Genomic DNA, 14,199 nt, shown 5'->3' with positions numbered 1-14,199 from the left:
CACAAAAGAATGGCTACACTCTATAGCTAAACACTGTTTAAGTATTTTATATAAATAAAACTTATACCTCAACTTCTGAGCTGCAGATAATGTATGTATTTTGTTTTATGTATGAATATTTTGAAATTGTTTTAGTTTGTTTTTACAGAGTATTTTTGTTTATTTTGTATGCTTTTTATTTGCTATACATGCCTTGGGAACACTTAAATACTTAAATAGAAACAAACACATCAAATACATATATCCTTATTTGATTTTGATTGATTTTGACACAAAAAAGCTTAAGAGATTCTTTTTAACTTCTTTCTACGTGTTTGCATTCCTTCCCTTCTGAACTCCTAAGTTAGAAGCTAAGTTAGAACCTTTGTCGTGTGGGGTTCCTCAGGGCTCTATACTGTCCCCCATGTTGTTTAATATCTACATGAAGCCGCTGGGTGAGATCATCCGGAGTTTCGGGGTACGGTGTCATCTGTACGCAGATGATGTCCAACTCTGTCACTCCTTTCCACCTGCTACTAAGGAGGCTGTCGAGGTCCTGAACCGGTCGGCCTGGCGGTCTGGATGAGGGCAAACAAATTGAAATTGAATCCAGACAAGACAGAGGTACTCCTGGTCAGTCGCAAGGCCGAACAGGGTATAGGGTTACAGCCTGTGCTGGACGGGGTTGCACTCCCCTTGAAGGCGCAGGTTCGCAGCTTGGGTGTGATCCTGGATTCATCGCTGAGCCTGGAGCCCCAGGTCTCGGCGGTGACCAGGGGAGCATTTGCACAGCTTAGGCTCGTGCGCCAGCTGCGCCCGTACCTTGGGAAGTCTGACTTGGCCACGGTAGTCCACGCTCTGGTTACATCCCGTTTAGACTACTGCAACGCTCTCTACGTGGGGTTGCCCTTGAAGACGGCCCGGAAGCTCCAACTGGTCCAACGTGCGGCAGCCATGATACTAACAGGAGCGGGGCACAGGGAGCATACCACCCCCCTGCTGTACCAGCTCCACTGGCTGCCGATCTGCTACCGGGCTCAATTCAAGGTGCTGGCACTGGCCTATAAAGCCCTAAACGGTTCCGGCCCAAGATACCTAACTAACCGCCTCTCGGCCTATGAGCCCACGAGGACTTTGAGATCTTCCGGGGAGGCCCTGCTCTCGATCCCGCCTGCGTCTCAGGTACGGCTGGCGGGAACAAGAGATAGGGCCTTCTCGGTGGTGGCTCCTCGGCTGTGGAACACCCTTCCCGTAGACATCAGGTTAGCCCCCTCCCTGTTGATCTTCCGCAGGAAGCTGAAGACCTGGTTGTTTAAGAAGGCTTTTGAATAGAAGTGCAATGACTGGTGATTTGACCATAGGAATGGAACAACGGAAGTGGTATCGGATTGTGAATTTGATGATGAGACGACTCGGAATGATCTTGTAGTAATTTGATGTTTTGATGATGTGATAACTATGTACTGTGGATTATTTTATATTATGTTGTATTCTGCACCTTTTTTCTATGTTGTACACCGCAATGAGTCGCCAGTAGGCTGAGAATTGCGGTATATAAGAGTAGTAAATAAATAAATAAAATAAATAAATAATTATCCCAAATGCTCAAACTGCATATTCCAACATTTGGCTAAAATAAGAATTCACCACTGTGGCATGCTATAACATACGGCAAGTGTTTCACTGCTCAAATATAATATTCAACCAATACCTAGCACTAGGTATGTGAGTATTAGACTCAAGTACTTCATCCCTAGCAGAATCACAACAATGACAAAAGAAACATTTTCTTATGTTCTCAATAAACCAAATTAAATATGAACAAATTGTGGATAATCTTTACACTGTATTTATTGAAACAAACCATGCTATATACCATGGTAGAATTTGACTCATTTTATCAAATCCCAGTTAAGATTAGACCCTATCAGACCTTAGTTTAAAATGAAATATACCATATATTCTGGTGTATAAGACTACTTTTTAACCCAAGAAAATCTTCTCAAAAGTCAGGGGTTGTCTTATATGCGGGGTCGTCTTATATGTGGGAGTAGTCTTATACGCGGGAGTCGTCTTATAGAGCGGGTGCTGAAATTTCCAATCGGATTGGAGAATCTGTGGTTGCCGTATATGGTGGGGGAAGCTCAAAAATAGCAATGGCCATGTCCCTGCCGAATATAGTGACTGTATGAAAGCATTAAGGACGACGTTGTACAAGTACGGTAGAAGAAAATCCATTCATCAGGATTCGTGGACTTAATGTGGTCCTGATGGTCAGGTGAAGGGGTGCCTCACCGGGAAGGTGTAAGTGAAGGGCGGAGCAAACTGAGGGCTTCCGGGGTGCCCAGGGTATTGAAAAAAGAGATAGAGTGGCTCTGGGCCCAGACAAACACACCTCTTTTACCTGTCTGGCCCACCCTTGTATCCTATTACCATACCTCCTCCTCTGCCTCTCAGATCTCGCTCCTGAAGACTGCAGTGAAGTGGTACAGGTGCGCATGTGCGAGATCTGAGAGGCAGAGAAGGAGGTACAGTAATAAGAAAATTACCATATTGAAATCAAATCTGATGCTTTTTAAATTTTTATTTGGTGTGCATTGGAAGAGGGGTAGTCTTATACGGCAAATATATCCCATACTCTATATTTTAACTGGAAAAGTTGGGGATTGTCTTACATGCCCAATCGTTTTATATGCCGGAATATACGATAGTTTGTTTTGGTTTTTGTTTTAAACAAATTGATCGAATTTGCCCTTCTTCTAGATTAGTGCACAGCTATCCTCTGGACTGGATATTTTCTCCAAAATTAGCAATATAAATGTAAACACTTATAATGAAATACATTCAATATGATATTTATCAGAAAGAAGAATGGTTCACCCATTCTTAGTTATGACTAACCCCAGATTATCTGGATTTGTACATTACACCAAAACAGCAGTGTCAAATCTGGGATCCATTCACATAATGCTAAAGCGGAGATCAGAGTTACATTTGAATTAGCTTCTGGCAATCTATCTCAATATGCCCCTTTTCACTCCTGCCGCTAGAGCAAACACAATGGTAGAGAGAGGTCAACAAAGCTTTCTTTTCCCACAATAAACTTTCCTGGAGTTCAGGATTGCTCTCGAAATGGATTTTTGCATTAAACTTGGTGAGTGGTACTTAGTATAGATAGAGTGCAAGAAAGCTTACACAACAAAAATGTCTCACACCTATCCATTACAGACCTCATGCCCACTACACAATCCTCCTGACATTTAATATCAATGTGAGGTTGTTGTTGCAATGAGAGTGGAAAGAAATAGCTTGTGTAAACTGTGGACTTTGGAAATGCTCACATATAAGCATATGAAATATATTATTATTGGTAGTAGTATATTTATATACCATCTTTCTCTCTCTCAAAGAGACTCAAAGCAGTTAACAGTGGTAAAAATAATACAATATTTGTCACAAAGAAAAACATTTTTATCATGGGAGAGAGCTAGACTTTGTATTAGGGTTCTTTTTGGGGGGGAGGGTCTAATGACATTTGCGGTTGCTTTAACCTTATTTTTATGGGGTATTTTATATGTATTAGTCTAATATTACATTTCCCAAATTTCCAGGAAAAAACAGAAAATAGGGTAATATATTTTATAAAGAAAAAGTGAACAATTGTTATTGTGATTCATGGAAAGGAGAAAAGCATATTTCAAAAAATCTTGGTGGCAATTCTCAAAGAGTGGAATTTCTCCTCACAAGAAGATAGCTCTGCTTTCTCTGCAAAGTCAGGTGAAGAAATTTATGTTCATCCAGGCTTTTGAGTGATAACTGAATTTTGCATTCAATTGTGGTGCATTCTTTGTATTTTCATCATTATAATACATTATAATATAATCATTAATCCTCTTTTTGAAAACTGTTCTAAATTAATGTTTTAATATAATTGTTTAATTTATGAATCATCAATTTTAATTGCATGTAACTCAAACTATTAAACACTTTAGATTCTGTACTAGGAGAAATTATACTTGATGTTTCAAGGGTTTATTATATATTTAGATGATTAGAAGTTTGAGTGGATACTTGATTCTAAGAGTGCTTTTTTAAAAATACAAATTTTAACCTATTATTTCCAACTATTATATCCAACTATGCAGAACAAAATAATTTAAAATACGCAAAGTATTTGCATATTGTATAGCTTCAGTGACAGAGTTTTAATTATTTTATTGTTTTTAATTTGTGGAAGTCTGCAAAATGAAATAAGCTTGTCAGAAGCAAAGACATTTGAGCAAATAAAACAGTATATCTTTAGTGTATATGTACTTGCTTTCTTCCTCTATTTGCTGAATTTTCCTGTTCTGTTACCTATTTATTTTTAGATTGTAAGCTGCTTTGAGAAGAGGCCTATCTGTATTATCTTTTGTAAAGCTCTTGGTATATTTTTAGATGTACTGTTAAGGCAACTTAGTCTATCATTTCCACTACTAAATGGAATGTAAAGGCAAGTTCATACAGGTGTGGTTAGCCATTTATAACTTGATCCACATCATTTGGAACTTTAAAGGTCCAAAACAGCACTTCCATTTTATATATATCAGCAACCATTACAACTGGGTTTGATTGATGGCTCCAGGGTGGAAAATACCTATCTTTCCAAATGTTATTAACTTCTAGAAAAACTACATCATAGTCTGATCCTAGTCAATATCATGGCAACCATGTTCTGAATTTGTTGAAATACCTGGACCTTTTTCAAAAGAATCCAGAGCAAGGTGCATGGCGCTATTGTAGTCTAGATGTGATCGGTGCATGAGTAACAAAGGCAATGTCTAGGGGCACATCCACACATGGTGGAAAACGTGCAACCTCCCACGTTTTTACGTGGGGCAGCCAAACGATAGCGCAAGTAAAAACGAATTCCTTGGGCACAAAGCAGGAAAACCTTGCTTTGTGCTGAAGTAATTTGACAGCTGGAAACATTCGAGTCTTTCAAAAGTCTTAGGTCTTTCCAGCTGTAGGCACTGTGTGGATTGGGCCCAGAAAACATGTTGCATGACTTCCGGTTGCAATCCACACAGTTGTCTTGGGATTTCAGGACTCCTGGAGCCCGAAAAACCCAAGACAGCCCCCTCTCCATCCCAATCTCCCTTTTAAAAGCCTTAAAAAGAAAAAAATATTTTACCCAATCAGCATTTTCCTGTTGCCAGGCCTCTCCTGGCACATAGAAATAATGAGCCAGGAAAAGGGGAGGGGGGAATGGTTGGACACCTCTCCCCCAGAAAAGCATGGTTTTTTTTTTTTTAACCAGTGTGGGGACAGAAGTCTGGCTTCACCCAGGTTTTTTAAACCGGGGTCAGACCAGAGTTTTCCCTTATATGGAACCACACCAGATGTGAAAATCTTTGAAAACCCTATACCAATTATATCCTACCTTGTTCATGCCCAGAGTTATTATTTTTAAATTTTTTAAACTATTACATTTGGCCCAGCCATAGGTTTTTAAATGCTTGTGTGTTATTGTTTTTGTGATTTATATTAATTGTATTGTATTGATTGTTTTTGTTATTGCTTTTGTTATTGATGTACTGTGGGCTTGGCCTCATGTAAGCGCACAGAGTCCCTTGGGGAGATGGTAGCGGGGAATAAATAAAGTATTATTATTATTATTTGCTGGTAACCCAGCAATGACCCTAAGCTGGTAACAGGAGCTGATTGCTACTTGAGTTTTCAAACACAGCACTGAATTTAGGAAATTTTTCAAGGCGTGTATTTAGTCCTTCAGGGAGACTACAAACTCATCTGAGACCACCAGCATTCTTTCAGAGGGATTAGCCCTCCACAGTACCTGAATCTTGTCCAGATTGCCTTTGAACCTACTGAGAAGCTCTGGCCCTTGAGCGTTCTAACTGGAGATCAGCTGTGGTCAATAGTGTTATAGAATTCAAAGAGGCACAAATGGAGGTCAAAAAAGGGAGAAACATGTTAAGAGGAAGGCGCATCAAGCCAACCCTGACCGGGACTGCCTTCCACTTGGAAATTGGTATCTTCACTGTGGAATAACATGTGGATCAAGAATATGGCTCTACCATCATCTGAAGGCCATCATACTTGGACACAAGTGAGTATCGATGGTGACAATCTTTGAAGCTGTTTATCTTTAACTTTACAAAATTGCCTTTGGATACCTTTTCAAGAATGTCAGTGTCTCTGTGAAACATACATGGATAAGAGGGTAGTACTAATTGTTATGTATTAAGGATTCCATACACCATATGTCTGTCTGCCATATCCATATAGGAGTAGGCATAATTAAAGAAAATTCTGTAGCACATAGTGACAGTCAAGAGATCAGTACAAGAATCAGAAAAAAAACTATAAATATCTGCGTTAGCCACTAAATTCTGACTGGCTATTTATGTTCACATTAAAATCTGGTTTTCACTCTTCAGATTGATCAGTATTAGTCGTGATATCAACGTTAAGAGGAGGTCTTATTTAGAACAATACCAGTATCTGCTTAAATGGAGATATGGAATCAGTGTGGTTGATAGAGGCACCCCCACTCCCATGGTATGAAAATATCCTGAAATTACTAGAATGGCTAAGGGAAGAAAATAATTTTCATTTTAATTCTCAGATGTTTTAAAGAATAAATGATAGACGTCAAAAATCAAATAATACAAAAGGTCTGAAGTATGTTTGTACCATAAACAGTTTTATCATATAGGTGATATAACAGTACATTGTATTCCGGTTCAAATTATGCCCTGATGGTAATATTAGAAGCCTCTAGAGTGGTTCATGTGTGTGTGTGTGTGGGGGGGGGGGGGGGGCACAGCAGAGGCCACAACACTTTCTCCAGGAAATGAGGGAAGTATTTGCCAGAAATGTTTATAGTATTTATAAATGATTAATTTATTACGAAGTGAGAGGTTCTCATTGGCATTAACTTTACGGCTATAAACACTGGAAAAATACTGTTTCTTAAATCACTGGAGCAGTATGAATTAAGTTTACAGAGGAACTCAAAGCATTATTGATGCTGTCAATACCTGATGCTTTTGCAAACATATACTTATTCTAGGTCATAGGTATTAATAACATTTAACCTACAACTACAGCAAATGTATAGCTCCAGTGTCCATATGGTCTTTTGTTATTCTTTCATTAATACACAGGAAATCATTCATGTATTTCTCACTTCAATAGTATCAAGTCAGCTCCTGTTCCAATCATACTTAAAAAAATCATTCTCTGTGCCTTCTAGTTCCCTACTTGATTAAATATATTTTCCTGCTGAAATTAGGAAGATTGCCAATAAAAAGGCTGATGCAGATTGCTAATGCAAAAAGTTCAATTCTCTCAAAACAAATATGTCACTTTTTAGAGCTAATTAAAGATGCCATAAGTAATTGTTCAAATGATGTGCAAGTTCTTTTCATTTGAGAACTCACTTTGCATTCAAGGGCACCTTATGACACAAAGAAAATAGCAGTGATATTGGACATTTTAAGTATCTCATTCAGTTCAGGCAGTTATTTATCCCACAGAGAGATACTTGAAATTACATTACAATTTCATGCATTTATATGCAAGATATATTAAATAATGAGAAATAATATGCTTGTGCAGAAGAGAACTCCAGCAATTTCCATAGGATTGGTTGCCAAGTGTAGAAAGGACTGCAAACATGGTACAGTTTATGCCATTCTAAGTTCTAAATCATGTTTTCTGATAACCTCTTCCTTTCAAGATGACGACATTTGATTTTCTTTAGCAATCACAATTACTTTTCCTCTAAGACACATTTATTTTTAAAAGCTCTCAAATTAAGAACGGTACAAACTTTAAAATATCATGCTAATAGCACCATTAGTTTTAGGGTACATTAGATGGGTATATACATATATATGCATGCACATGTACAAATGCATGGAGGTAAATATAAATGTACACACAAATACAACGTAAAAATGTAACTCTTATAAGATACTATACAATAAAACTCTAAATTAAATTATTTTGCGGGAGGAAGTTACATTTTATATGCAGTAAATTTTATCTGAAATTTCTATGTAAATTATTGCAGCTTCAGACAACATGATTTTGTACAACTGAGTGATCCAAAAAGTCAATATGTAGTTCATAAAAACACAGAATAATAGAGTTGGAAGATACCACCACATGGGCCATCTAGTCCAGCCCCCACCCCTACCATGCAGGAAAAGCACAATATTTAAAAATGAGCATTTTAAACCTTCACAAACGTGTCAATAAGCAATGTTGCTGCAGCACAGGAATTTTTGTGAAGTTTTAACTCATAGATTCAAGACTCTATTAAGCACCATAATTGCATTCCGTTTAACCTAGGTTTTGTATGTGTTTAAGAGTGTATGTGTATGTATATATAGAGGGGGGGGGGAAACTATTGCTAATAATTTATTTAAACTTTAGTGATCACTTGTCTTTGTTGAGCATTTTGACTCAAAATGTATGTCCTTTTAAAAACCAAGCAAGAGCTGCAATTTCACATCTCAACAACCATATGCAGTGGAAAGCTAAAATTTCATGTTGATTTCTAAGGATCTTTGGCCAAGGTAATGATTTCCGCGCAGGTTTTACAAGAGAAAGAGCTGGTGTACTACATAATTATGCAGTACAAAATGCAGAATGGCTATACTCTGTTGAATATCTAACAGAAATGCAAAGTTAGGCCAGAAAGACTAGAACTCTCTTTTAGCTTTACCCAGTTATTATGAAAAGCAACCATTAGTCATAGGAAAAGGCACAATTTGGAGGTCAATTCTGGGAAAACCATGTCTGAGTCATCTTTCTGCATGAAAAAGGGCACAGGGGAAGCAATGCTGTGACCAAGGAGAGTGTCTGCTGTTTGTCAACCTGTTATTTAAATTCTGTCTGGTCTGAGTATGTTCCTGTCTTATCGACAGCTTCTTGAACCATTCCAAGGAAAGCCTTTTGAAGAAAAGCCTGCTAGTGTACAAAACGATGGGTTGTTACCTTAAAACAGCAATTCTTCAAGATTTCTAACAACAGCAGAGAAAATCAAATTAACAAAAAGAGCTTAGGTCAAAAGGGAAGCAAAATTAAACTTGAAATTCCACATTAAGACACCAGCTAATTAGAGCCTTAATCCTCCTTTGCCAGGACTCAGAACAGGACACAGCCACTTTTAACATGCCTTGAACAAACACAACCTAAGGCTCAAGTTTCCACTGAAATGCAACAATAAGGAAAATGGTAAAAAAAACAAATCCCACTGCATTCTTCTGCACTCTCATGTATCCTTCCTTGACCAATATATCCAAGATTTAACAAGTTTTGTCCTACTGTTTATTGTTTTCAAATTTTATAAATACATTAAAATGTTTAAAAGAGTTTACATTAATTCATATTATGTTGAAAAACACCACTACAATCTCTAGAAGAAGCCCTAACACAATTTCTTACAGGACATCTGGTAGGGATGGGAAGAGAAGGCAAAGGGGTAGGGGTGGGACTATCCAAGACTAAAGTTGGGTGGAAGAAAAACAGTTTTCCTGACAGCCTTATAAAGATGTGCAATAAATCTGTCATAGTTGCCATTGTCGCTTAAAAACTCAAGTTAAATCCAACTTTCAGGAAAAAAACAAAAGCCAGAAAAGTTGACACCTCCCCTTCCCCCTCCCCCCAGACACATACAACTCAGTCGTGTGTGTGTGTGTGTGTGTGTGTGTGTGTCCAGCTCACATACAATCCCAGAGTGAGAGTGTGTGTGAGAGAGAGAGCAGCAAGGGAGAAGAACTAAGCCCATAAATAAATGACAGCTCAGCAGAATTTGCCTCATCTGGGAACGGCTGGCTCCGGTCACGGCCAGCTCCAGAGGCACTAGCTGGCACCAGCACCAAGAAAAATGACTTTCTTGTGTAAATGCCATTAAAAAAATATCAGCACCAGCCGCCCTCCCCCTCCTCTTAGGTTAGGGCTCCTCCCTGAGGAGACAGAAGCAAATTGGGCGAGGGGCTTCTTCTACCCCACAAAACTTGTTTGCAACTGATTGAAAAGGGGAGGGGGAGGGGAGCTATGGGCGGAAGGGTGAAAAAAAATAGTATTAAATTCGTATTAAAAAGACACTCCTCCCCCCCCCCCCCCCCCAGCCTGACATGTCTCAACCATATGGAGTAAGGGAGAAAAAGTAACTCAGGGGAGTCCTGCCAGGGAATGTGAAAAGTGATTTAGGAGTCTCTGGAGACCTTGAGCTGAACCCTAGACAACAGCAGCAACATTGACAAAAGCCAAGGCAGTAGAAATAGAAATATATTGTTGAGATCAAGAGAGGCAATAGCCCCACTCTATTCTTCTTGGGTCAGACTTCACCTGGAATCCTGTGCCCAGTTCTAGGCACCACAATTCAGGGAGGACAAGCTGGAACTTGTCCAGAGACTGTCGAAGGTTTGGAAACTAAGCTCTATAAGGGACGGCTTAGGAAGCTGGGCATGTTTAGCAAAGGGCCCTTTCACACAGCCCTATATCCCAGAATATCAAGGCAGAAAATCCCACAATATCTGCTTGAACTGGGTTATCTGAGTCCACACTCCGATGATGTATGATTTTCTGCCTTGATATTGTGGGATATAGGGCTGTGTGGAAGAGCCCTTAGAGAAACAAACGAAGGCTGAGAGAAGGGGACAACCCTAGCCATGTTTAAATATCTGGAAGGATATTTATCACGTCATAAGCGAGTTGAGGGTACAGTTAACATGTAGTTTAAAAGACAGAGTTTTAAAAACTTGGCATTATGCGACTTGCAGCATCTGGAAGGATGTCACATTGAGAACCTTGTTCTCGATGGAGCAATGGATTCAAACAACAGAATAATAATAATAATAATAATAATAATAATAAAACTTTATTTATACCCCACTACCATCTCCCCAAGGGACTCGGCGTGGCTTACATGAAGGCAAGCCCACAGTACATCAATAAACAAAAGCAATAACAAAAAATCAATACAATACAATTAATATAAATTTAAACATTAGGGGGAAAAACTCCTGACAGGAAAACAAAAACTATTTGAGAGTAGCCCAAGAGGATGAAACTATGGGCCCTTCCACACAGCCCTATATCCCAGAACATCAAGGCAAGCAATCCCACATTATCTGATTGTGGACTCAGATAACCCAGTTCAAAGCAGATATTGTGGAATTTTCTGTCTTGATATTCTGGGATATAAGGCTGTGTGGAAGGACCCATAGTCTCATCCTCTGGGGTTTTTTCAAAGCAGAGGCTGGATGGCCATCTGCCTGGAGTGCTTAGATTGTGTGGCAATCCGGGGTGGGACTGGATAGCCCTTGGGGTGTCTTCCAACTCTATGATTCGACAGGAAACCAGTCATTCGCCTCCGTCGGACTCCGGTGGCCAAGCGTGGGGCAAGTTGGGCTCCGTTCCTGCCCGAGGATCGGCGTCCCTCCATTTTTCAAGAACTCCTGACCCCTTTCCTGTTCTTTTTCCCCGGCCGAAACGCACTCTGAGACTTTATGTCCCCCTCCTCCCCCCATCCGAGCTCGGTTCCTTGACGGCGACCCGCGAGGGACAAAAAGGTGCCCCTTCCTCCTCACCTTGCTCCCCTGGTAACTCTCCAGCGCTCGGAAGGCGGTCTCGGTGAGCTTGACATGCAGCACCGTGAGGTTGTCTTGGGTGACCCTGCCGCAGGACACGCCGTACCGACCCCCTTCCCGCAGCGCCGCCATCTTACGCCCCCGCCTCCCGTCCCACAGCCGCCACCGCCGGGGCCGCGAAGCCACCGGAGGCTGCTGCTGCCGCTCCTGCCGCCGACCCAGCAGCAACAGCCATCCTGCCGCTGACGCACCCGCCAGCGCGCAGGCGCAGACGCCCCCTCGGCCCCAACGGCCGCCCTCGCGCTGCCTCCCTCCTGCTTGGCCCCGCCCCGCGCACTCCCCAGCCTCACCCAGCTAGCCACGCCCTCTCGCTCCCTCCCCACGCGACAGGCGCGCGCCCCCGAGCCCCGCCCCCTCTCCCCCATTGGGCGTTGGGGTTCCAGGCGAGGGGGCCACGCGGAAACGGCCTGGCTGAGGTCAGCAGCCGCTGGGGAGGGGGCGTGGCCACACTCTGACGTCAACACAGACGGGCTTTAATCATTATTGACGCTCGGGACTGAGTCACCTGTGGAGCCATTATGTCCCTTCCTCCACGCCGCCTGCCTCCCGCTCCCCTGGCTCGCCTGGCCGGCATCACTGTTTTTTCCGTGCCTTTTCTGTCACCATCCAGCGGTTGGTTTGTTTGTTTTAATTCCCCCTTTCCCCTAATCCCCTAATGTGGGATAAGCGTCGTGGTGACGTCTGGATCTCTTAAGAGGAGGAAGAGGAGGCACAGGGTTTCATCTGAGTGGAGGGCCCGAGTTTTTGAGAAAGTCAAGAGACCAATTGAAACAGAAATTCCAGATAGGAAACAATCTGGCCCAGCTAACACCTTCCAACAAAGGATTCTGCCAGGCAGGAAGCAGCCAGGCTTTGAAGCTTAAGGCCATTCAGTACCAATCAAGGTGGCCAAAGTCAAGAGACCAATTGAAACAGAAATTCCAGATAGGAAACAATCTGGCCCAGGTAACACCTTCCAGCAAAGGATTCTGCCAGGCAGGAAGCAGCCAGGCTTTGAAGCTGCAAGGCCATTCAGTACCAATCAAGGTGGCCAAAGTCAAGAGACCAATTGAAACAGAAATTCCAGATAGGAAACAATCTGGCCCAGCTAACACCTTCCAGCAAAGGATTCTGCCAGGCAGGAAGCAGCCAGGCTTTGAAGCTGCAAGGCCATTCAGTACCAATTAAGGTGCAACATTCACACTTGCCTCCAACAGACAAGAGTTCTTTCTCCCACCCTGGACATTCCACAGATAAATAAACCCCACTTGCCTGATTTCCAACAGCCCTCACAACCTCTGAGGATGTCTGCCATAGATGCAGGTGAAACGTCAGGAGAGAATGCACTGGAAAATGACCATACAGCCCGGTAAACTTACAACAACCCTGTCAAGAGATTTCTTGTTATGTGCAAAGGGTAGCAGGCCATGTACTTTCCCCCCTCATGCCTTTCCATTCGATCAGGCCCGTGCACATTTTTTTTGTTTCATGTCAGGAGCGACTTGAGAAACTGTAAGTCGCTTCTAGTGTGAGAGACTTGGCCGTCTGCCAATTGCCCAGGGGATGTCTGGATGTTTGATGTTTTATTTATTTATTTATGACATTTATATGCTGCCCTGCTCACCTCAAAGGGGATTCAGAGCTGCTTACAAGATATATGTACATACAATATATTAAATTATTAGCATAGTACAATATGCAAGGCTGGGGTAAAAATTGCTGGAAGAAACATTAACAACTTTAGATATGCAGATGATACCACTTTGATGGCCAAAAGCGAGGAGGAGCTGAGGAGCCTTCTAATCAAAGTGAAAGAAGAAAGCGCAAAAGCTGGGTTGCAGCTAAACATAAAAAACCCCAAGATTATGGCAACAAGAATGATTGATAACTGGCAAATAGAGGGAGAAAACATGGAGGCAGTGACAGACTTTGTATTTCTAGGTGCAAAGATTACTGCAGACGCAGACTGCAGCCAGGAAATCAGGAGGCACTTACTTCTTGGGAGAAAAGCAATGTCCAATCTTGATAAAATAGTGAAGAGTAGAGACATCACACTTCATAGTTAAAGCAATGGTATTCCCCGTAGTCACCTACGGATGTGAGAGCTGGATGATAGGGAAGGCTGAGCGAAGGAAGATAGATGCTTCTGAACTGTGGTGTTGGAGGAAAGTTCTGAGAGTGCCTTGGACTGCAAGAAGATCCAACCAGTTCATACTTCAGGAAATAAAGCCTGACTGCTCATTGGAGGAAAGGATAGTAGAGGCAAAGATGAAGTACTTCGGCCACATCATGAGAAGAAAGGAAAGCTTAGAGAAGACAATGATGCTGGGGAAAATGGAAGGAAAAAGGAAGTGGGGCCAACCAAGGGCAAGATGGATGGATAGCATCCTTGAAATGACCTTGAAGGAGCTAGGGATGGTGACGGCCGACAGGGAGCTTTGGCGTGGGCTGGTCCGTGAGGTCACGAAGGGTCGGAAATGACTGAACGAATGAACAACAACAAATGGGAGGCTTCTCTCATGTCCCCGTGATATCAAGCAAAAATTTAGGGGTCTTTGCCAGGAGGCAGAGA

General features: G+C 41.8%; 1 protein-coding gene across 1 annotated transcript in view; it reads right to left on the bottom strand.

Annotated features, from left to right (window-relative positions):
* The window catches only part of ELL2 (elongation factor for RNA polymerase II 2), a 46,240-nt gene extending 34,390 nt beyond the window's left edge, over window positions 1-11,850 (bottom strand). Inside the window, exon 1 of the mRNA XM_060761810.2 lies at window positions 11,589-11,850. Within this exon, the coding sequence (XP_060617793.1) occupies window positions 11,589-11,720 (132 nt within the window). The 5' untranslated portion in view covers window positions 11,721-11,850. The remainder of the gene's footprint in view (window positions 1-11,588) is intronic.
* Window positions 11,851-14,199: the final 2,349 nt, after the last annotated feature.

This window comes from Anolis sagrei, chromosome 2 (assembly GCF_037176765.1).
Source record: "Anolis sagrei isolate rAnoSag1 chromosome 2, rAnoSag1.mat, whole genome shotgun sequence".
Lineage (NCBI taxonomy): Eukaryota > Metazoa > Chordata > Lepidosauria > Squamata > Dactyloidae > Anolis > Anolis sagrei.
The sequence above is the reverse complement of the archived record's forward strand: the minus strand, read 5'-3'. Positions and strand labels throughout refer to the sequence as shown.